The sequence below is a fragment of the Dromiciops gliroides genome, chromosome 4, assembly GCF_019393635.1.
Source record: "Dromiciops gliroides isolate mDroGli1 chromosome 4, mDroGli1.pri, whole genome shotgun sequence".
Taxonomy (NCBI): domain Eukaryota; kingdom Metazoa; phylum Chordata; class Mammalia; order Microbiotheria; family Microbiotheriidae; genus Dromiciops; species Dromiciops gliroides.
Window position 1 is genome coordinate 400,215,888 of NC_057864.1, and position 25,221 is coordinate 400,241,108.

The following is a 25,221-nucleotide window of genomic DNA, read 5'->3' on the forward strand; positions in this document are numbered from 1 at the left end:
ATCAACACATAATGATGATGATACTGTGTACGATGTTCTCCTGGTTCTGCTCATCTCACTCATTGTCAGTTCATGCAAGTCTTTCCAGTTTTCTCTGAAATCCACCTGCTCATCATTTCTTACAGCACAATAGTATTCCATTACATTCATATACCACAACTTGTTCAGCCATTCCCCAATTGATGGGCAACCCCATAATTTCCAATTCCTTGCCACCACAAAAAGAGCAGCTATAAATATTTTTGTACATGTGGATCCTTTTCCCTTTTCTATGATCTCTTTGGGAAAAAGACCTAATAGTGGTATTGCTGTGTCAAAGAGTATGCAAAGCTTTATAGCCCTTTGGGCATAATTCCAAATTGTTCTCCAGAATGTTTGGATCAGTTCACAGCTCCACCAACAATGCATTAGTGTTCTATTTTTCCCACAGCTTCTCCAACATTTATTATTTTCCTTTTTTTGTCGTATTAGCCAATCTGATAGGTGTCAGGTGGTACCTCAGAGTTGTTTTAATTTGCATCTCTCTAATCAATAGTAATTTAGAGCATTTTTTTTCATATGGCAATAGATAGCTTTGATTTCTTTATCTGAAAACTGCCTGTTCATATCCTTTGACCATTTTGTACTTGGGGAATAACTTGGATTCTTATAAATTTGATTTAGTTCCCTATGTATTTTAGAAATGAGGCCTTTATCAGAAATACTGGCTATAAAAATTGTTTCCCAGCTTTCTGCCTCCCTTCTGATTTTGGCTGTATTGCTTCTGGTGGTACAAAAACTTTTAAATTTAATGTAATCAAAATCATCCATTTTGCATTTCATAATATTCTCTATCTCTTGTTTGGTCATAAATTATTCTCCTTTCCAAAGATCTGAGAGGTAAAGTATTCCTTCCTCTCCTAATTTACCTTTGATATCACCTTTTATGTCTAAATCATGTACCCATTTTGACCTTAGTTTAGTATAAGGTGTAAGATGTTAGTCTATGCCTAGTTTCTGCCATAATCTCTTCCAGTTTTCCCAGCAGTTTTTGTCAGATACTGAGTTCCTATCCCAGAAGCTGGAGTCTTTGGATTTATCAAACAGTACATTACTAATGTCATTTACTAGTGTTTCCTGTGTCTAACCTATTCCATTGGTCCTCCACTATTGGGTACTGGCTGAGAAATTTGGTACTTAGCCAGTACCAAATAGTTTTGATGACTGCTGCTTTATAGTAAAGCTTCAGATTTGGTACAGCTAGCCCACCTTCCTGTACATTTTTTCCATTAGTTCCCTTGATATTCTTGACCTTTTGTTCTTCCAAATGAATTGCTATTATTTTTTCTAGCTCTATAAAATAATTTTTAGGTAGTCTGATTGGTATGGCACTGAATAAGTAAAGTCATTTTTATTATATTAGCTCGGCCTATCCATGAGCAATTGATATTTTTCCAATTATTTAGATCTGATTTAATTTGTGTGAAAAGTGTTTTGTAATTGTGGGCATAGAGTTCCTGGATTAGTCTTGGCAAGTAGACTCCCAAGTATTTTATATTGTCAACCGTTACTTTAAATGGAATTTCTCTTTCTGTCTCTTGCTGCTGGACTTTGTTGGTCATGTATAGAAATGCTGATGATTTATGTGGATTTATTTTATATCCTACAACTTTGCTAAAGTTGTTAATTGTTTCAAGTAATTTTTTAGTTGATTCTCTAGGATTTTCTAAGTATACCATCATATCATCTGCAAAGAGTGATAGTTTTATTTCCTCCTTATCTATTCTAATTCCTTTAATTTCTTTTTCTTCTGATTGCTAAAGCTAACCCTTCTAGTACAATATTAAATAATAGAGGTGATAATGGACATCCCTGTTTCACCCCTGATCTTACTGGGAAGACCTCTAACTTGTCTCTATTACATATAATACTTGCTGATGGTTTTAGGTAGATACTGCTTATTATTTTAAGGAAAGTTTCACCTGTTCCTAAGCTTTCTGGTGTTTTTATTAGGAATGGGTGCTGTATTTTGTCAAAAGCTTTCTCTGCATCTATTGAGATAATCATATGATTTTGGTTAGTTTTCTTATTGATGTGGTTGATTATGTTAATAGTTTTCCTAATGTTGAACCAGCCTTGAATTCCTGGTATAAATTCCACCTAGTCATAGTGCAAACATCAATATTCATTAGGGAAATTAGTCTATAATTTTCTTTTTCTGTTTGGGCTCTGCCTGGTTTTGGTATCAACACCATATTTGTGTCATAAAAGCAATTTGGTAGAACTCCTTCTTCACCTAGTTTTCCAAATAATTTGTATAATATTGGAATTAATTGTTCTTTAAATGTTTGGTAGAATTAACCTGTAAACCCATCTGGCCCTGGAGATTTTTTCATAATGGCTTGTTCAATTTCTTTTTCTAATATGGTCTTATTTAAGGATTTTATGTCCTCTTCAGTTAACCTGGGCAATTTGTATTTTTATAAATATCCATTTCATTTAGATTGTCAAATTTATTGGCATACAGTTGGGCAAAATAGTTCCTAATTATTGCTTTAATTTCCATTTCATTGGTGGTGAAATCAACCCTTTCATTTTTGATACTGGTAATTTGGTTTTCTTCTTTCTTTTTTTAATCAAATTAACCAATGGTTTATCTATTTTATTGGTTTTTTTCATAAAACCAACTCCTAGTTTTATTGATTAATTCTATAGTTTTCTTGCTTTCAATTTTATTACTCTCCTTTAATTTTCAGAATTTCTAATTTAGTATTTAATTGGGGATTTTTAATTTGTTCTTTTTCTAGCTTTTTAAATTTCATGCCCAATTCATTGATCTCCTCCTTCACTTTTTTATTGATGTAAGCATTTAGAGACATACAATTCCCCCTAAGCACTGCTTTGGCTGCATCCCATAGATTTTGGTATGTTGTCTCATTATTGTCATTCTCTCAGATGAAGTTATTGTTTCTATGATTTGTTGCTTGGTCCACTCATTCTTTAGAATGAAGTTATTTAGTTTCCAATTAATTTTCAGTGTACCTTTCCATGGCTCTTTATTACATGTAATTTTTATTGCATCATGATCTGAGAAGGATGCATTTACTATTTCTGCCTTTCTACATTTGACCATGAGGTATTTGTGCCCTAATACATGGTCAATTTTTGAATATGTACCATGTACCATTGAGAAAAATGTATATTCCTTTCTATTCCCATTTGATTTTCTCTAGACATCTTTTATATCTAACTTTTCTAACATTCTATTCACCTCTTTAACTTCTGTCTTATTTATTTTGTGGCTAGATTTATCCAATTCTGAGAGGGGAAGATTCAGGTCCCCCACTAGCATAGTTTTGGTATTTATTCCCTCTTATAACTCGTTTAACTGCTCCTCTAAGAATTTGCATGCTATACCACTTGCCGCATACGTGTTTAGTATTGATATTACTTCATTATCTATAGTACCTTTCAACAAAATGTAGTTTCCTTCCTTATCTCTTTTTTTGTTTTGTTTTGTTTTTTTGGTGAGGCAATTGGGGTTAAGTGACTTGCCCAGAATCACACAGCTAGTAATTGTTTAAATTTAAACTCAGGTCCTTCTGAATCCAGGGCCAATACTCTATCCACTGCACCACCTAGCTGCCACCCCTTATCTCTTTTGATTAGATCTATTTTTGCCTTTGCTTTGTCTGAGATAAGGATTGCTACACCTGCTTTTTTTTACTTCAACTGAAGCATAAGATATTCTGCTCCAACCTTTTACCTTTACCCTGTGTGTATCTCCCTGCTTCAAATGTGTTTCTTGTAAACAGCATATATTATAAGATTCTGGTTTTTAATCCACTCTGCTATTCGCTTCTGTTTTATGGCAGAGTTCATCCCATTCACATTCACAGTTATTATTACTAACTGTCTATTTCCCTCCTTTCTATTTACCCCCTTTGTATTTTCCCCCTTCTTTCACCCTATGCTTCCTCACCAATATTTTGCTTCTTACCCCTGCCTCTCCCAATGTGCCCTCCCTTTTACCAGCCCCCCTCCTTTTTCTTTACCCGTTTCTCCCCTGCTTCTGCCTTCCCTTCTGCCTGCCCTCCTTTTCCCTTTACCCTTTTACCTCCCTTAAAGAATAAGCTCAATTTCTTTATCCAAATGAGCATATATATTATTCCCTCTTTGAACCAAATCTGATGAGAGTTAGGTTGAAACAATGCTCACGCCTCCCTTCTTTCCCTCTACTGTAATGGGGTTTTTGCACCTCTTCATATGATGTAATCCACCCAATTCCACCTCCCCTTTCCTCTTCTCCCCATAAACTCCTTTTTTAAACCCTTAATTTTCTTTATATCATCACATCAAAGACAAATTATTTTTATACTCTTTGTGTATAATTCTGCTGTCTGTCCAAATAGAGATACATTTCTCAAGAGTATAAGTATTATCTTCCCATGTAGGAATGTAAACAGTTTAACCATATTGAATGACTTTTTCCCCCATTTACCTTTTTAAACTTCTCTTGAGTCTTGTATGTTAGGACCGAATTTTCTATTCAGTTCTGGTCTTTTCATCAGGAAACCTTGAAAGTCCCCTACTTCATTAAATGTCCATTTTTTCCCCTGAAAGAGAATGATCAGTTTTCCTAGGTAGTTCATCCTTGGTTGCAATCCAAGCTCCTTTGCCTTCCAGAATATCATATTCCAAGCCTTGCAATCCTTTAATGTTGAAGCTGCCAGGTCCTGTGCAATCCTGACTGTGGCTCCATGATATTTATTTATTTATTTATTTATTTTTATTTTTTTTTTTTTGGTGAGGCAATTGGGGTTAAGTGACTTACCCAGGGTCACACAGCTAGTAAGTGTCTGAGGCCGGATTTGAACTCAGGTACTCCTGACTCCAGGGCCGGTGCTCTATCCACTGCGCCATCTAGCTGCCCCTGCTCCATGATATTTAAATTGCTCCTTTCTGGCTGCTTGGAGTATTTTCTCCTTCATCAGATAATTCTGAAATTTGGCTACAGTATTACTTGGAGTTTTCCTTTTGGGGTCTCTTTCAGGAGGTGATTGGTGGGTTTTTTCGATGATGATTTTATCCTCTGATTCTATAATATCAGGGCAGTTCTCCTTGGAGAACATTTCCTGGAATATGGTGTCTAGACTCTTTTTCTGATTATACCTTTCAGGTAGTCCAATAATTCTCAAATTGTCTCTCCTGGATTTATTTTCCAGGTCTTTCCAATGAAGTATTTCACATTTTCTTCTATTTTTTCATTCTTTTGATTCTGTTTGACTGACCCCTGGTGTCTCATGGAGTTATTAACTTCCATCTGTCCAGTTTGAATTTTTAAGGCATTGTTTTCTTCAGTAAGCTTTTGCACTTCCTTTTCTATTTGGATAAATGAATTTTTAAGGACTATGCTTCCTTTTCCATGCTGCTAATTCTTTTTTCATAATTTTCTTGTGTTGCTTTCATTTCTCTCCCTATTTTTTCTTCCCTCTCCTTACTTTACTACTCTGCATCACTTTATATAGAGTTTTCCATGCTTCTCTGTATTCATCACACATATGATCCCTTCCAGAACAGTGCTATTATTCCATTACATTCATGTTCCACAGTTTGTTTACCCATTCTCCAGCTGATAGGCTTCTACTTTGTTTCCAAATCTTTGTTATCCCAAAAAGTGTTGCTATAAATATTTTGGAGTATATGGAGACTTTCTTCTAATGGATGACTTTTTTGGGGGTATAAACTTAGTGATGGGATCTTCGGTTTACAGGTTATGGACATTTTAGTCACTTTATTTACATAATTCCAAATTGTTTTCCAAAATTATTGTACCATTTCATAGCTCCACCAACAATGTATTAATGTGCCTATCCTTTTACAACCTCTCCATCATTGGGCATTGCAATTTTTTAGTAATTTTTGCCAGTTTGCAGGGTGTGAAACTTTTGGGTTGTTTTGATTTTCATTTCTTTTATTAATAGTGTTTTAACACATTCTTTTACATGGTTGTGGATACTTTAAGTTTTTCTTTTGAGAAATGTTTGTTCATATTCTTTTGACCACTTATCTATCGGGAAATACCTATTAGTCTTATGTTTACTAATTGTTTATAGAGCTTGGATACCACACCTCTATTAGAGAAATTGAATACAAACATTTTTTCTTCATTCTACAGCTTTCCTTCTTATCCTAGATGCATTAATGTTGCCTGTGCAGTAGCTTTTCAGTTTCAAGTAATAAAAAATTATTTTATCTTTTCAAATTTCCTCTATTTCTTGTTTGGTTAAGAATACATCTCTTAACCATAGATATGAGAGGTACATGTATGATCTGTTTCTCTTATAATTTTTTTTGTCATGGAATAATTAACATTAAGTTTGAGCATCCATTTAAAATGTTTTGTAGAATATAGTGTAATATGTTATCTAAGCCTAATTTCTGCCAGACTGTTTTCCAGTTTTCTCAGCAGTTTTTATTAAATAATGAATTCTTCCCCTAGCTAATTATGAAGAATAGGAAAAGTAGCCTGGGACTGAAGAAGTAGGAATGTTTTGTTGATTTTCAAAAATGAGAAAATAATGGAGTTTGTGATCTTGTCTCTGATTCCTGGCAAAAATTGTAAGATTTCCTTCCTTCCTTTCTTTAAAAATAATTTTTTGCTTTTTTGATTTTTAAGCATCAGCAGAAATAGAGAAATTCTATTTACAGAATGTATAAAACACTTGAGATAGTACCTACCAAATACACATAAGAGCTATATAACTATAGCTACAAAACACTCTTTAATGAAATAGAGAACAAAATAATTAGAGAAATATTAATTGCTCATAGCCAGACTGATCCAATAGAATATATCTTTTTCTAGGGGGATTGAGTCATTTATTTGTCTTTTGCATACAGAAAATTAGGAGAAAACAGGAATAAAGTGAAGCCAGCTTTATAGAATTTTTCTTCTTTAGGTCTGGATGCCAGTTGAATATCTAGAAGAAGAATCAGTAATCACAAAAGGCTAGCATGACTTCATCAGGAGCAGGTCTTGACCTACTAACTTTATTTCTCTTGTTGATCAGCTGTAGATAAAGTGTACTAAGATTTAAGCAAAATGATTGATTAAAGTCTCCATTGGTCTTGTGGAAAAGTTGAAGAGATGTGTACTAGATAGTAGTATGATCACTTGGTTTCTATAGAACAGCTGGATCCCAAAAGTAGTCATTGATGATTTGATATTAGCCTGAAAGGTGTCCTTTAGAGTGTCCTAATGAATCTGTGCTTGGTCTTGTGCTTTTTTTCCCCTTTTTTCCTTGCAGGGCAATGAGGGTTAAGTGACTTGCCTAGGGTCACACAGCTAGGTCTTGTGCTTTTTAGTATATTATGAGTTGAATAATCATCGAAGGAAAGTGTATTGAATTTGCAGATGAAATATTTCTGGGACAGAATACCACACTAAAAGTCAAGATCCTAAAATAACTTGAAAGGCTAGACCATGAGCTAAATTTAGTAAGATGAAATTTAATAGGGATAAATGTAAAGTCATAAAATTGGATTCAGAAGTCAGCTTCACAAGTACAAGATTGGTGAAAGCATGGGTAGACAGCAGTTTGAGGCCAAAACAAAACAAAAAAGAATCCTGGCAGTTTTCATGAACTTTATACTCATTAGTGTGATAAGTCAGACAAGAAAGCTCAAATGATCTTCAGCTGTCTTAAGAGAAACAGCTTCTAAGAATAAGGAAGTGTTAGTCTTATAGTCTGTTTTATTCAGATCTCATTTTAACTATGGTGTTACATTTCAGATACCAAATTTTATGATGACATTGATAAGCCCAAGAGCATCCAAAGGAGATCTGCCAAAATGATGAAAAGCCTTGAGTTCATGTCATATGAGGATTAGTTGAAGGAAATAGGGGTGTTTAATTGGGAGAAGAAAGGATTGTAGATTGGAGCAGGACAGAGACTCAATAGGTGTCTTCAGTGAGGGCTTTCATTTGATCATGGCAGAGGAATTAGACTTGTTCTGTTTGGTCTTAGAGACCAGAAGTAGGAGCATTGGATTGAAGCTGTAAAGAGGCAAATTTAGGCTTGAAGCCAGTTCAAAATTCCTAAGAAGTAGAAATAGAGAATGAATTGACTGAATTGGTAGATACTGTGTTCCTACTTTTTGAAGGTCTTCAAAGACTGGATAACCACTTATTGAGTGTGATCAACTGTTGATATGAAAGAGCAGTTCTTTTTTTAGGAATGGTTTTCATTAGATGTTGTTGCAGTTCCTTTCATCTCAGAAATTCTTTGAATCCACAATGTTCAGAATTATATGCAACCCATTTAAATATATTTTTAAAAATAATTTGAGGGGGGCAGCTAGATGGCGCAGTGGATGGAGCACTGGCCCTGGAGTCAGGAGTAGCTGAGTTCAAATCCGGCCTCAGACACTTAACACTTACTAGCTGTGTGACCCTGGGCAAGTCACTTAACCTCAATTGCCCCACAAAAAAATAAAATAAAATAAAATAAAATAATAATTTGATAGACAAAAATCTTCCTTGAGGTAGAAGAGTTTACATTATGACCTGAAACTCAGGAATTTTGGCTCAGCGGGTCCATGAGAGAAAGAATTATAGAAATAAACTTCATAATTGCTGTGGTCATAGAATTAGTTTGAAGCAGAACCAGAACTAAAACTTAGGTGTTCTAACTCCCAATCAAGTGCTTCTTCCAGAAAGGCTATGTTTTTAGAAGCTTTCAGAGCCATTACTTGAGGAGGGCCTTTTGGAATGATAAGTAGTTGACCCAAACATCTCACAGGATTCTTTGTGAGGGACAAAGTTGAATTTATTATGTATTTTTCCATTAGCTGTTGAGATTGAGAACAGCAACAGCTAGGTCACATGTCAATGATTTTGTTTTTCTATTATAATGATCGCTATTTCAATATAATTAGTTTCCTTTATAATATATATTTTTTTATTTTACACATTTAAAAACATTCTGAGAAGGGGTCCATAGGCTTCACTAGACTAACATAGGGGTTCATGAGATACACAAAAGTTTAAGAATGCCTGATTTAAGGCACAAGTCATACTGAAATATTGATCATATTTTATAATCTACTCTATTTTGGATGAGTGTTAAAGAGAGTATTGTTTTTGACAAAAACAAATTTTCATACTGCAGGATTTGATTCTTCAAATTTTATCTTGGAAAGCTTAATGACTTTTTTTTTTAAAGTGAGGCAATTGGGGTTAAGTGACTTGCCCAGGGTCACACAGCTAGTAAGTGTCAAGTGTCTGAGGCCGGATTTGAACTCAGCTACTCCTGACTCCAGGTCCAGTGCTCTATCCACTGCGCCACCTAGCTGCCCTAAGCTTAATGACTTTTAATATTTTAAGTTCTAAATTTAATTCATTCATTTCAGCTGCATGTTGATGATCCTCAAATAGGCTTAGGCATTGAACCTTTTGTGGGGAAGAAATAGCTAGTGAAAGTATAAAATGATTTTACATTCCAGAGTAGGACAAATGTTCTTTAGAGAGAAAAGGAAGTCTTCTCCCTTCTGTTCATAACTGAGTGCACAATGCTCAGGTTAAAATCTGAAAGAAATCTTACACTGGTAATGTGACATAAATCTGAGGGCCTTTATTTAGGGCCTTTCCTGGCTGCCAATGTCCCTTGGAGCCTTTCTTAAGTTTTTATAGCAATGGGATATATTTTGGGCATGTTTTTATTCTCTATGTAGTTGTATTCATTAGAAAGCCTTTCAGATCTGTCATAATTCAGCAGCTATAGCAAAAGTCATTTGCTCTATCAAAAAGGTGCTTAATCTACTTCATAGTTCTCCCTCCCACATCTCCCACATTCCTCAAATCAATATTTTGTTTTTGTTCATAGGGTTTTGTCTTGAATTGTGTGATTATTACTGTATTTAACATCTGATTGCACCGAAATAGTAAACTTTTTTTTTTGTTGGTTATTTTATAGGTTGTACTGGTAAGGTGGAATGAACCATTCCAGAAATTGGCTACTTGTGATTCAGATGGAGGAATATTTGTATGGATTCAGTATGAAGGCAGGTGGTCTGTAGAATTGGTGAATGACCGAGGGGCACAGGTGAGTAAGAAAGTCTCACTGATAAAAAGAGTGATGAAAAAAGCCAGTTGAAATATTCTTGAACACATTTATTAACATTTTGCTGTTCATTTCTCATCATGTTTACACCTAGAAAAGGTAGAAAATCACAACTTACTTTCAGTTATATTGCTGTAATGAGAAATCTCAGATTTAATTAAAATTGAAATCATCCTTACCTGACTTATGATTACTTGTTAAATTCAGATTTTCTTAATAGCACGCTACTTTGGGGGTCTTTTTTACAAGGTATTTTCCTTTTGTGGCATCCTTTGTATTTATACTGTTAGCTCTATGCTCTTTTTCTTTATAGCTTATTCTTTGACCAAAGATTTATAACACTCTCTTCAATAAGAGTTTCCATAAATTTGAATACTTGTTGTCATTTATCAGTTTTTCTCTTCCAACCATAGTACTGCTATAACTTGATACGCATTTCCTAAAAAAATCACCATTCAATAAACAACTGCATAATAAAAACCAGAAGACTTATGGGGGAAGTGGAGTTGGGGCACAACACTAAAAAACTTTTATCAGTGACACATTTAAAAAACATTTAAAGAACCTAATAAAAATGGAAGCAGTTTTATACATGTTAAATGGTTAAAAAATACACAAATACTACAATAAATAGTAGCAGTATCTACAGTCCCGGATTAGCAAAATTAAGTCACAATAGACTTGTCTCATTGTGCCTCAGTTGGGAGGCTTAAAGGAGCGTGCCATGATGGGGAAGAGGGGAGGACAAACAAGTCCTCCTAAGCCCACTGCTCCTATTGCACCAAAAGGTATATGATAAATATGGCATTTTACCTTGAAATAGATGCAGTTTGGGGGCAGCTAGGTGGTGCAGTGGATAAAGCACCAGCCCTGGATTCAGGAGGACCTGAGTTCAAATCCGACCTCAGACATTTGACACTTATTAACTGTGTGACCTTGGGCAAGTCACTTAACCCTCATTGCCCCGCAAAAACAAACAAAAAAAGAAATGGATGCAGTTTGCTTGTGGAAGTAGACGTGGAAAGATTTTCAGCTTGTGAATTTATTGTGAAGTGTAGTTTTCTGTATTCTCTTGCTGATGAAATCACACTAAGCAAACAAAATTCACATCCTCAAATCGTTCCCTAATATATCAATCACATTAAAACAGATTTGCAGTTTCAAAGAAAGCATTATAGAATAATTGAGTGTATTTCTTTCCACCTATATAGAAGATAATCCATAAGGACATTAATGAATGGTGCTCCTTTGGAGATTCTTCTTATTTACTATTACATATCTTTCTTTAATGTGACTGTCATACTAGTACTCATCTAACATCTGCTAAAGCACATACGAGCTTTGGTACAGTTTCCATTATGTAGCAATAGCAAGAGTATGACATTGCATCCAATATCCCAAATTGAAAGTTTTTAGTGAGGAATATCCTTTACTATATCATTATAGTTTGATTAGTTTCTTTCTTGCTTTTTTTTGTTTTTTGTGGGGTGTTGAGGGTTAAGTGATTTGCCCAGGGTCACACAGTTAGTATCAAGTGTTTTTGGTCAGATTTGAACTCAGGTCCTCCTGAATCTAGGGCTGGTGCTTTATTCACTGTACCACCTAGGTGCCCCAGTTTAATTAGTTTCTTAACCCCCTCTTTCTCTACAAAGTGATCTACAAAGTATACTCTACAGTTTTTGGTATACTCTAGCAGTTTTGGTATGTCCCCAAATGATACAGGTTTATCTTAGTGTGGGGAAGTGGGCTGAAATCCCACCCTCTCAAAGTAACTAATTGCAGGATTTGTTTGTGACACAACAAAACATACACTTTACTTATCACCCAACATTCCTTTCTCCATACCTCCCATTGCTTGTTCACTGTCTAAACGTCCCTTTTGTGTCAGGTATGTATCTATCTGGATGATTATAACTCATCTGGGAACTAGGCATCTGCACTAGTAGATGTTCAGGTGCCATTTGGAACATTTTCCCCTCCTAATTTTATCCATGCTCTCTACTCCATGTCCTTTCAAGATTATAGATCTTGTGGATTGTGGAGTGTGTTAAGATTGAAAAGACTGAAAAGGGGGCAGCTAGGTGGCGCAGTGGATAAAGCACTGGCCCTGGATTCAGAAGGACCTGAGTTCAAATTTGGCCTCAGACACTTACACTTACTAGCTGTGTGACCCTGGGCAAGTAACTTAACCCTCATTGCCCTGCAAAAGAAAAGAAAAGACTGGAAAGGACCATATTGTAAGGATCTTTAAATACCTTTGATCTTTTACTATAGGATTATGAGCAAGAGTGAAGAATCATTAAGGGATACTTATTGTACTAACATTGTAGTAACTATTCAACAAGCATTAATTGAGCATCCCTGTTACTAACTTTATAGCTTTTCACCACAGTTTGTTGTTTTAGGCTTTTTTATTTGACCATGACCTAAAAGATAGACTGTGATATACTTAAATTTTTTACCATTGATACACAAATTTTTAACCACTTTTTTAAAATGTGTTTCTTAAGGTGAGTGATTTCACATGGAGTCATGATGGAACTCAAGCTCTTATCTCATATCGAGATGGATTTGTGTTGGTTGGTTCTGTCAGTGGACAAAGACATTGGTCATCAGAGATTAATTTGGAAAGTCAGATCACATGTGGTATTTGGACTCCAGATGACCAACAGGTAAAGGTTTCTTTAAAAATGTATGTGTATAAATTTTTAAATGTACATTAAAGATCATTCATGAAATATAAAAAAATTGTTTGCCAAGTTTAGTGGAATCAATAATAAACAGAAAATGTTCATAACCAGAGTTCTAAGTAATTTTACAAAGAGTGAACACAAGAAGGCTAATGTAATTACCCTGGATTTGGGAATCACTTCATGATTTATTGGATAATTTTGATCAGGTCATTCTTTAACAGTGTAGTTCAGATATTTCCAAAAGTATTTATAGATTAAGTTGGAAGAACGAGAAATAGCAGAAAAATAGAATAGATGTGCTAGAATTTCTTTAGTTACTTATTTTTGACATAGATGAAAAAGCATCACCACATTCGGAAGTGAAATACTTCTGTACCTAGTGAGTTATATAAAGAATTGGAAATGAAGCTTAATGAAATGAAGTCATGAATATCAGCTGGACAAAGCTGAGTAAAAAAAAAATAAATTTATGCTAGAGATGACACAACTTTGAAAATATTACTTTTCTGATAAAGATACTTTATCAGAAAAGGGAAGATAATAAATGACTACAAAAATCAGTATTAAAAAGGTGATCAAGGGGACATTAATAATTACCAATTCATATCTACTTTCTAATCTTTATTAATTCTTTAGGTAAATGATATGTATTGGGGATACCTGATCTTTGATTTGAAAAGTATGAAAATGGAACATTAAGGCTTTCATTTTCCTACAACAAACCAAATCTGTATCGTCAGATTACTCAGTGCTCAATTAGATCTCTGTAGGTTGTTTCCTACCATGATGCAGATCACATCTCATCTAGTAGTAGATCATGTAGTGCATCATGTGTGACTCTGGTTGATGTCTTTGGATAACTTAATCACAGAGAACCAACCTAACACTGGGTACCTCTTCCTCGTGTATCCTTTCATTGCTTTCTTTCTCATGGCATCAGAAGGACCCCTCAGACTCTTTTTGTTTCCCCTCATCCTCAGCCCATCCTTTCAGCAGACATTTCTCTAATAAGCCTTTTCTTTCTTTTTTCTTTTTTTTTTCTTTCCTTTCCTTTTCATTTTTTACTCCTGCATTTCTTTGACCTTCCTCTTTGGTTATATGTTGCAGCCTGCATACATCCACTATGCACCCTTTCCATTGCAATCTGTATGTATATTTTCTGTTATTTAGACATTTTTAAAACATCTTCTAGTCAATAGAGGATCACCTGTAATTATTGGTATTAAAATAATGGGCTTTTGTTTGTTTGTTTGTTTGTTTTTGTGGGACAATGAAGATGAAGTGACTTGCCCAGGGTCACACAGCTAGTTAAGTGTCAAGTGTCTGGAGCTGGATTTGAACTCAAGTCCTCCTGAATCCAGGACTGTCCCTGGGCTTTTGTTTCTGGGAAAAACATGAAGTCATTAAGGGCACTTTGCTATTTCTTGAATGTGATACAGCTTGGTTTTTGCTTCTGGGTCCCATTTGTTGTCCATCTGCTTTGTTTGAACCTGATCTACACATTTATGTACAAGCTCTATAGGTTATTCATCCCAATGAATGTTGTTATAATCTGGGTGACAGATATTCTTTATCCATTTTGCCTTATGTGGTTAATCAGGCCAGATGTTTTTGAGTGGTTAATAAGACCTTGAAGCATACCCAAGCTAGATGCACTAGCACAGTATTAACTATAAACTAGAGCATCTAGAAGACCTTACCATGTACTTGGACTCTCTCTCTAACTTGAATTCTAGGGTAAATATCCCTTAAAATGATGAATATTTTTGTTGAGAATACATCTAAATGTTGCATGCTTATCTGATATTTATTATTAGAAAGAGTTCATTGACTATGATTTTTTTGGTTACCTTTCAAGAATCTTCAAAGACTTCATTTATGGACAGGAGATACCTTATTTGAAGAGAACATTTATAGCAGCATTTTCTTCTAATGATTCAAATGCTTTTTTGTTGTTGTTATCAACAAACCATATGTATAAAGGAATCTACATCTTTTCAGTGAATTCATAAAGATGTGGTCCTTAATGTGGTAGTAGCAGCTCCATTATCCTTGATGATGTTGAAAGAGTATTTTTAAAGAGACAAAGTAGTGTGTTAAGAGTTGACATAACTGACTCCATTTTGTTCTGTATTTACCTTTTGTTGTTGTTGTTACATTTACTACCAGGACATCTTAAAGTAAAGTGTGTCCTTCAGTATACTACTTCCTCCTAATCATTTTCCAAAAGAAAACTTGGAGAACTTTGTTAGTTCAAGGAAATTGTTCTCTTTATTTTGATAAAGCTCTTAGTTGACCTTTAACAAATGCTTATAAAGTGACTTGACTGAAAAAGAAGATTTTGTTTTCTTTTGTTTCTCTGTGACCTTATTTGGGGTTTTCTTGACCAAGATACTGGAGTGGTTTGCCATTTCCTGCGCATTTTACAGATTCAAAAACTGGGGTAAAAAGGGTTAAGTGATGTCCAGGGTGACACAGCCAGTCAGTAAAGGTCTGAAACTATATTTGAACTCAGGTCTTCCTAACTCCAGGCCCAGTAATCCAGTATTTTTTGTTCTGGTACAAATGGCTATACTAAAAACAATAGTGTGCTAGAATTTCTTTAGTTACTTATTTTTGACATAGATGAAAAAGCATCACCACATTTGGAAGTGAAATACTTCTGTACCTAGTGAGTTATATAAAGAATTGGAAATGAAGCTTAATGAAATGAAGTTATGAATATCAGCTGGACAAAGCTGAGTAAAAAAAAATAAATTTATGCTAGAGATGACACAACTTTGAAAGTATTAAGAGATTACTTTATCAGAAAAGGGAAGATAATAAATGACTATAAAAATCAGTATTAAAAAGGTGCTCAAGGAGACATTAATAATTACCAATTCATATCTACTTTCTAATCTTTATTAATTCTTTAGGCAAATGATATGTATTGGGGATATCTGGTCTTTGATTTAAAAAGTATGAAAATGGAACATTAAGGCTTTCATTTTCCTACAACAAACCAAATCTGTATCGTCAGATTACTCAGTGCTCAATTAGATCTCTGTAGGTTGCCATTTTCTATTTTGTAACCCATGCTATCCTTTGTTTTGCTGTGTTGGACTTCATTTATTCCTAGTTCTTTCTCTTCTCTCTGGTCAAGATGTCCATTAAGGTTGAAGTTATTTAGATCACTGTTCTCTAAGCTTTTTTGAGTCCTATATCCATATCAGGGTTTTTTTTTTTTTTAACCTGGTGAATTTTCTGTGCAGGGGTTAGATTATAACTGCTCTGAGGAGCAGATTCTCATCTTAGAAGGGGAAAATTTGAAACCTTGAACAGATGTAGAAAATCAGTCAGTCAGTAAACAGGAATAGATGAATATTGGATTATAATGGGCTGAGGATTTTTTTTTACTAATATTTCTATTCCCAGACACTTAACACATTGACTCGCATATAGTAGGTGTTTAATAAATGTTTATTGACTGACTATAATGGATGGAGTGTCGGTGTCACTGTTAGAGAAAAGCTGCATGATTAGGAAGGTGATATATTTTTCTAACCAGAAGCTCTTTTCTTTGTTTTCATTTCTTTCTATAGAGTTTCTGTTGTATTATCAAAACAGAGTTGCTAGTCATGGTAAATCACTTTTCCTTTAGTTTACAGAGAGTATATATGTGTGATTATCTTATTTGTAACCTATCTTTCTTTATAATGATCTATGCAAAAATGAAGACTTTTTTCCCATTACTCTTTAAAGATTTTTTATTACCTTTCTCTATTGGGAAACTGCACATTACATTTCTCAAAACATTACTTGTATACATATTCAAAGTCTTCTCAGATTAATTTTAGTACAAAGAGATGTGTTAGGAAACAATTCCCCCCCCCTTTTTTTTTTTGGGTGAGGCAATTGGGGTTAAGTGACTTGCCCAGAGTCACACAGCTAGTAAGTGTGTAAAGTGTCTGAGGCCGGATTTGAACTCAGGTCCTCCTAAATCCAGGGCCGGTGCTCTATCCACTGTGCCACCTAGCTGCCCCCCCCCCCGCTTTTTTTTGGTGAGGCCATTGGGGTTAAGTGACTTGCCTAAGGTCACACAGCTAGTAATTGTTAAGTGTCTGAGACTGGATTTGAACTCAGGTCCTCCTGAATCCAGGGCCGGTACTCTATCCATGGTGCCACCTAGCTGTCCTGTCACAATTTCCCTTCTTAATACAAAAGTATTTTAGAAATGAATCAGCAAGGGGGCAGCTAGGTGGCGCCATGGATAGAGCACCGGCCCTGGATTCAGGAGGACCTGAGTTCAATTCCATGCTCAGACATTTAACACTTACTAGCTGCATGACCCTGGGCAAGTCACTTAACCCCAATGACCTCACCAAAAAAAAAAAAAAAAGGAAGAAAGAAAGAAAAGAAAAGAAAAAGAAATGAATCAGCTAATTTCCTCCCAAATGGCTTATTCACCACAAAAAGGAAAGAGAGGGGCAGCTAGGTGGCACAGTGGATAGAGCACCAGCCCTGGATTTAGAATGACCTGAGTTCAAATCAGATCTCAGACCCTTGACACTTACTAGTTGTGTGATCCTGGGCAAGTCACTTAACCCCAATTGCCTCCCCCCAAAAAAAGAAGAGATCTTTTACAGAAAAGTTTTCATAGAAGGCCTTTAAACTACAGTGTAGAGGTTAACCAGTCATATACATAATAGAAAAAGTAGATACTTATATGAAATTTGGTTCTTCAATAATTTTCTTAGGATATTTTAGAAAAGAAAATGCCCTACTATGATCTATCTGAAATACCTGCTTGGCCTTCTTTAAACAAGTTTTACCTTCCACTGCTTCTCTTGGTTTTATGATACATTACTTAGTCACAATCATCATCCTCCTTACAAGATGTTTACAAATGTATTTATATTCTAAACAAGTTGCTTTTTCTAGTTCTTTCTTTTCACTTGACAATTAAGTCAACTGTTTGCTAATTAAGGTGCTTTTTGGACTCTTAATACTTATGATAGTTGATTTATATCAGCTAAATTTATATATCAAAATAATATAATAGGTGCCAGTGTCACTTCTGTTGCCTACTTCCTATTTTTCATTGTCAGGTGTTTAAATAGTTCAGAATTGAGTTTTTTCAATTCTGTGACATCCTTTTCTCATTATTATTACTCTAGCTATTCAAACTTTTTACTTATTCCCATATAAAACAGCAACCCTCCTTTGTTTCAGGCCTCCCATCTCCTGCATTTCCCATTTGAGGTTACAAGAATGTAACCCTCTACTCAAGTGATGAACATTCTTACACTGGCCATAACCTTAAACTATTCCTTTCCCACTCTTACCACCTACTAACTATTAAAACCTGGCTTTCCCTCTGATGATGCAGCATCCCTGACTGCTCTTTCCATTACTAGCCACACCTTCACTCATTCTCCTTGGCTAACTAGTTGAGGCAAAGGAGTTGGACTACTCCTTGTTCCCCATTGCCACTTCTAGGTTTTCCTCCTTTCTCCATCACTCAGTAACTTCTTTTCCTTTGAGGTTCATGTTATTCATATTTACCACCTAATTAAAATCTTGGTAGCTGTTGTCTACAGACCCCCAGGTCATTCCCCTTCCTTCCTCAATGATTTTGATACCTGGTTTACAATTTTTCTCTGTTTCCCAACTCCTCCCCTTATACTAGGGGACTTGAATATAGATATTGATTTTCCCACAAATACCCTAAACCTACTCACCTCCTATGGGCTACTCCTCCACCCTGCCTCGGCCATACACAAAGATGATCATCATACCTTTGATTTTGCCATCACCCACAATTCTGAAATCCCCTTGACCACATTGGCTTTTCATCTCTCACCTTTTATGATCCTACTCTTCATCCTCACGGTGACCTCCGACCCTTGATCCTTCCATTCTTTTCCAAGCCATCTCCCCGGCAATGGCCACTTTCTCCATTTCTCCCCATCTTGATTCCTTGGTGAACCAATTCGACTCTACACTGTCCAACTCCCTTGAATCCCTAGCCCCCTTAGCATATTGCCAATTATGCCAAGCCAGGCCTCAGTCTTGGATCACTTCCAATATTTGTCACTTTGTGCCTACATGAATGAAGGTGGAGAAAATCACACCATCTTTCTGACTGGGTCCACTACACATTTATATTAAATAACCTTGGAGAGAACCAAGGGGACTAGTGATAGTGTTTCCTCTGCCTCAAAAAATGAAAAAAAAGAGGATAATTGTAGTATTTAAAAGAAAATGCACAGAAAAAAGAAAGTTCAGAACAGATACAATTTCTTTGAAAAGGTGTTGAATTTATTATATATTTTTTAAAGCAAGCTATACACCATAGGTTTGCATTTTCATGTACAGTCATCTTTTTTCTATTCTACTTTGCATATGGAAATGTTTTTGGCTTTTTTGGTTTTGTTTTGTTTTTTTTGCTGTTAAGTGAAGAATATAAAAAAAGGAAAACCTATGAACTGTAAATAAAACTAGGATTAGAAAATCATAGTTTGTCAAAGGTATACTTAAAGTCCAATGCAGCAGGGTTTTGTAATAAAAAATTAAAGAAGTTTAAGGTTTTTAGATTCAAATATGGAGGGAAAAGGTTCACCCTTGAAATCACCAGTACTACAGGGAAATTATAAAGGGAGTAAATAATACCTAGTATTAGTTTTATGATGTTTTGATGCTCATTTAAAAAAAAAGGAAAGGAAAAGAGACATATCAGGGGAGAAAAGATGATGTTACTTCTTACCACATATATAAGGTGTGCACATAGAATACCATACAAACAAGTAGGAAATGGTGGGACTTAGTAGGTGACACTTGAACCTTACTTTCACCTAAACTGGTCCAAGGAGGGTAGAATAAACACACAATTCAGTGAATTAGGTGCAGGAATATATTTCACCCAACAGAAATAGGAAGGAAAGGGTAGAGAAAAATAAGAGAGAAGGTAGATTTAGGGAAATGTTAGTCATAAAGGCATATTTTTGTTGATTAAAAAAATTAAATAAAGAGACATGATAACCAAAGAGAAAAATATAGGAGAATAGATTGGAGGGAAATACATATTTAACAATCATAATTTTTAATTTAATGGAATGAACTCATCCATAATATGGAATAAGGTAGCAGGTTAGCTTAAAAAGCAAATTAATATGTTGTTCATTTGGTGACTTGACTTTTGGAATCTAGCTAATAAACCAGTCCTTAGTGGAAAATTTTTACCTATTAACATTTTCACCCTCAAAAGAAAGATCAAAAGAACAGATCAGTGAATTGTGAATGCAAGAAAAAACTAGAAAACCCACAGAAATTTAAAAATAATTAAATACTAAAATACAAATTCTGAAAATGAACAAGATTGGTAAATGGGGAAGCAAAAAAACCCATTGAATTAATAAATAAAAACTAGGAGCTAGTTTTTAGGGGAAATAAAACCAAAAAACAAATCAAAAAATACAAACCATTACCTGATTTGGTTAAGAAAAAGAAAGAAGAAAACCTAATTTATCAGTATCAAAAATTTAAAACAATTCACAACAAATGAAAATAAAATCAAATTATTAGAGGCTTTTATTATAAGAAATAATTATAATAAATTCATAATAAACTTATTATAGTCACACACCAATAACACTAACATCTTGATAATCTCATTCATTTCCAATAATTTAATCCTGCTCTCTTTGTAAATAACTCCTAGCTCTATATATACAGACCTAATTCCACACCCCACCCCCTGAAATCCATTCCATATCACCAACTGAAAATTAGACATTTCTAAATGTATGCCTTGTAGGCAACTGTGAGATTTAAAATTGGATATTAGATCATAAATCTCCCCTACTTAACCTTTCCCTTAATTTGTCTCCCAGACTAGTAAATGGAAGAAGCTTTTGGTTTTCTAGATAGAGCCTTTATTGTATGGTAGTCACAAGGTGATGTTGATTAGAAGGATAGGAAAGTAGAAATACAATACAAATCGTCTTAAGTCTAGGCTTAGTCTATATTCTGTATAAAACTCACCAAAACCCAAGGCCACTTTTGGGGAGAGAGACTGAGTCAAGCGTGTGCTGTTAACCGAGAGCCGGGCCGAGTCAAACTCCAGTCCGCGTCTGTCTGTGCAACGCAGCCAGGAGACCAGCGGAGCAGGAAAAAGCCCCCACTTCCGTTCTCTCCTTGCCTTTTAAGCTCGCACCCTGGAAGTCAGAAGTCGAGTGCTCAGCAGGCAATGCTGTTGGTCTCCTCCCCAAAAGGGTCGTCCTAAAAAAACCCAAAAACTGGCATCTCTTCATTATCTAACCAACTGTTAAAACTTTTTACCACACATCTCAAAGTCCACACGTCCAAAACAGAATTCATCTTCCTCCACACAGCCTCTCACCCTTAAATTTGCCTGTCTTACTAAGTTCCCTATTTCTATTGAGTATATAACTTCACTTCTACTCACCCAGATCCACAATCTCTGGTTTACTCTTCTCTAATCTTAACACTTTACATGTAATCAGTTGCCAAATGTTATTGATTTTATCTCTATGGTTTCTCCTGTACTCTCCTCTCCACTTTCATAGCCACCAACCTGATTCAGTGCCTCTTCACCTTTTGTACTTTTTAATTGTTTCTCATTTGATTTCCATTCAGTTGCCAGTTTGATATTTCTAAGGCTCAGTTCTGACCATGCCACTTTACTTTCTTCTCAAAGCTGCCTCTTGTTTCTGAGATAAAATACTCATTTGTTTGGTATTTAAAGCCCTTCACAATCTGGCAATAGCCTACCTTTCTAATTTTATTACATATTACTCTCCTCTGTGTACTCTACATTCCTGCCAAACTGGCTTTTTTTTTTTTTGTATGTTGCCTATACATGATGTTCCACTTCCCTCCACTGGTCCTTTGTATAGACTGTTGCCATGGCTACAGTGCATTTAGTCACTTTGACTCTGTAGAGTCCTTCATTCCTTAAGGGCACAACTCAAGTACTATCTCTTATTCAAAACCCAACCTGTTCTACCCCATTGCTAGTACTCTTCTTTCTAGAAGTTCTTTTATGTTTTCTTCATAAAGAGTTTGTGTTTATTTATCTGTGTATATGTTGTCTCCCTTAATAGAATGTCCGTTTCTTGAGGATAGAGACTGTTTCATTTTTCTCCTTCCATCCCCAAATTCCTAGCTCACTACCTAGCACTTAGGGGAAAACAGTTATCTCTGAGGCAGCTGATTCTATACTTTTGGCTATGACCAATTGTTATTATGTTTATTTCTTAAATATTAAACCTAATTCTACTTGCGAAATTTCTATGTTGGTCCTAGTTTTCATAGGTCAAACAGTAAGTCTTCTTCTTTAGCCTTATCTTCAAATACTTGAAGACAGCCATCCTTCCTTTCCTCCACCTATCCCAAAGTTAAATATTACCTTTTTCTTTCACTTAATATCATCAGAGATGGTCTCAGATCCCATCACCATTTTTGACTCCTTTCCCTGGTCACATTTTCTGCTAACAGTTCATTGAGAGGAGGGATTGGTTTTAGGCTTTCTTTGTATCCCAAACATTTAGCAAAGTGCCTGGCACATAGTAGGTGTTTAATAAATGCTTGTTTAACTTGACATGATTTCCTTTAACTTCATCCTTTCATTCTAGTTCTCTCCTTTGGAGCGAGAGAGGAATCAGTTGAACAAATCTCTTATATTTGACAGCCCTCTGCTATTTAGATAGCTATCTTGTCTCCTCTTACTTATCTAGGCAAAATTCCATCAGTCAAGTGAAAGGTTGGAACTAATACTTAAAATTAAGAGAAACGGGGTAGATAAGAATTTACTTCTATTCTGCTTAGTATTACACAAATTTTGAAGTTGTTTTTATTAGGATTTGTTTTTTGGTATGTATTCTGCTTTTTCTATTGCAGTATTCCTTAAGGGAAGAAACAGAACTTCATTGACACAAGTATAAACAATTAGCATTTCTTTTTCTTTTCTCACTAACTTTCTGTTTTTTCCTTTCCATTTATACATATCCACACAGGCAGGCACATACATATAGGATGCAAAATGAAAATGAACATTGAATACCCAAGTTGTTTTTTGGTGTTGCTGAAACTGTAAAATGTTCTTTAAGCATTATGTGGGCTATATTATTCCTAGGTCTTCATATTGAAATTGTGAGCATATAGATTGCAAACCGTTTCAGGAAAATTAAATGCAAAAATATCTTAAATCATCTCTTTCCTAAAATGAATATTCCTTATATTATACTAATTTTAGGAAAGAAAGTTATTAGAAATAATTTCTAAAGCACATGGTTTGCTATTAATTATATCTTTAAAGTATATATTGCTAGGCAATCTATTTTTCAATCCAAATCCATTGATATTTAATTTAACCTTCAGTTGTTCAAAATAGATTTATCTTGATTAATATGATGGCATTGTGGCAAAGGTTCTAACACAGAGCCTTTACTTGAATGCTAATATTTGGCCAGATGGCTGAATTATATAAACAGAACTTCACAGCTTCTCATGCAGTTTTCTGGAATTGGACACTACTGTTCTGACAGGGCACCTGTACTCAGCATTTAATATCCTAAGTGAGGAGGAAGTAAAATGTGCATTGTCTTACCCATTCGTGTTATTGCCAAAGTAAATAAAACAATCACCATCATGTCAGTACTACATCCTGATATCTCCTTGTCATTTAGAAGAGTTCTAATAATTGGGGAGTTTGTGTGTGTTGGTTTTTTTCCTAGATCTCTTATTGAAGAAATGTTGCAGGTAGAAATAATGGTATTTTCACATTATTCATAATAATAAAATCTTAGATCTGGATGGAACTTTGGATATGATATAGTTCAATTTCTTCACTTTACAGTTGAGCAAATAAAAGCCCCAAAAGATTAAGTGATTTGTCTCAAGTCTCATAGCATGTTAGTGGCATGGTCTAGATTAGAGCCCAGGGCTTTTGACTTCCAGTCCTATTATTCTACCCAGGGGAAATAAATGGCAGTTGAATAGGGTTGAACTATTATCATTACATAAAGCATATAAATTTCATGGGGCAGATTTCCTAAGTAGAGAAACCACTACTCCTTTTTGTATGTAAGAAAATGAAAGAAATATCAATTCCACCTAACCTGTTCCAAAACCCATTCAATAAATGCATGGTGTATTTCAATCTTGCTTTGTAATGCCATGGTGAGGGATTTTTTTTCCAATCATATTTTTTCTTCTTCTGTAAGTTATATTTAAATGCATCTTTGAATTCCTGTGTATGTTTTATCAATGCTAAACTTTTTCAGTAAGTGAAGGCTTGGGCTGAGATAAGTGTTTAAATATATGAAGTACTTTTGAATAGAACAAACAAAACATCAGCTGCTTGTGATTTTCATTGAGAGAAGTGGAAATGAACTTATAGTGGAGCCTGAAAGATATGAAGAAGAATTTTCAAGCATCAAAAGTTGTTTAACATTGAATTATGTTACCGAAGTAGGTATAGTCACCTTCTTTGAAAAGCTTTAAAAATGGTATACATTCTCATCTGAAGTGAGTTTTAAGTTTGATCCTACTCACAGGTGGAAGATGACCTCAAAACATCCCTTCCCATCCAAAGATTCAATCATTATAATTTTGATGTTACTTCATTATAGGCATTTGGAGTAAAATTTCACACCAGCCATTTTAGTCCAAGTTGTGGATCAATCATCAGACATTTATTAAATAAACCCCTTCCAAATACTGTTCTAAACATTGATGATACAAAGACGAATATGAAACAGTGCTTCCCTTCAAGGAGTTTACACTAAATCAGTGGAGGCAAGATGTACATAAATAAGTATATATAAAATAAAATGTAAATACGGGGAGGGCACTAGTCATTGGATCAGAAAAGACTTCATGTATAAAGCACTGATTTAGCAGAAATTTGACAGGAACAAGGGATTTAAAAAAAAAATCAAAACATTTATTTTAGTGTCTTATACAGAAAAGCCCCCATTCATAAAATGATAGTATGAATCCCTGAAAAAGACATTTAGCATGCACATTGGGCTTTGGGGGGGGGGGGCGGCAGTGAGGGTTAAGTGACTTACCCAAGGTCACACAGCTAGTAAGTGTCAAGTGTCTGAGGCTGGATTTGAACTGAGGTCCTCCTGAATCCAGGGCTGGTGCTTTATCCACTGTGCCACATAGTTGTCCCCATGTACGTTGTTTTATAAAAAAGATTATATTATACTGGGAGATATTTTAATGCATAAATGCTATGGAGTAGAATTTCAACTTAGAGATATTATGCTGGAACTCAAATACCTCTAATCATATTTAATGGTTTTTATGTAATTTAAAAGTAAATAGGGGCAGCAAGGTGGTGCAGTGGATAGAGCTCCGGCGTTGGAGTCAGGAGGACCTGAGTTCAGATCTGGCCTCAGACACTTGACACT

At 35.0% G+C, this 25,221-nt stretch overlaps 1 protein-coding gene across 4 annotated transcripts in view; it reads left to right on the forward strand.

Annotated features, from left to right (window-relative positions):
- TULP4 (TUB like protein 4) overlaps positions 1 to 25,221 on the forward strand; it is a 258,249-nt gene that overhangs the window by 161,897 nt on the left and 71,131 nt on the right. For all 4 annotated transcript variants that reach the window (XM_043964743.1, XM_043964742.1, XM_043964740.1 and 1 more), the window contains exons 4-5: positions 9,957 to 10,085; positions 12,614 to 12,775. In XM_043964743.1, the coding sequence (XP_043820678.1) occupies positions 9,957 to 10,085; positions 12,614 to 12,775 (291 nt within the window). The remainder of the gene's footprint in view (positions 1 to 9,956; positions 10,086 to 12,613; positions 12,776 to 25,221) is intronic.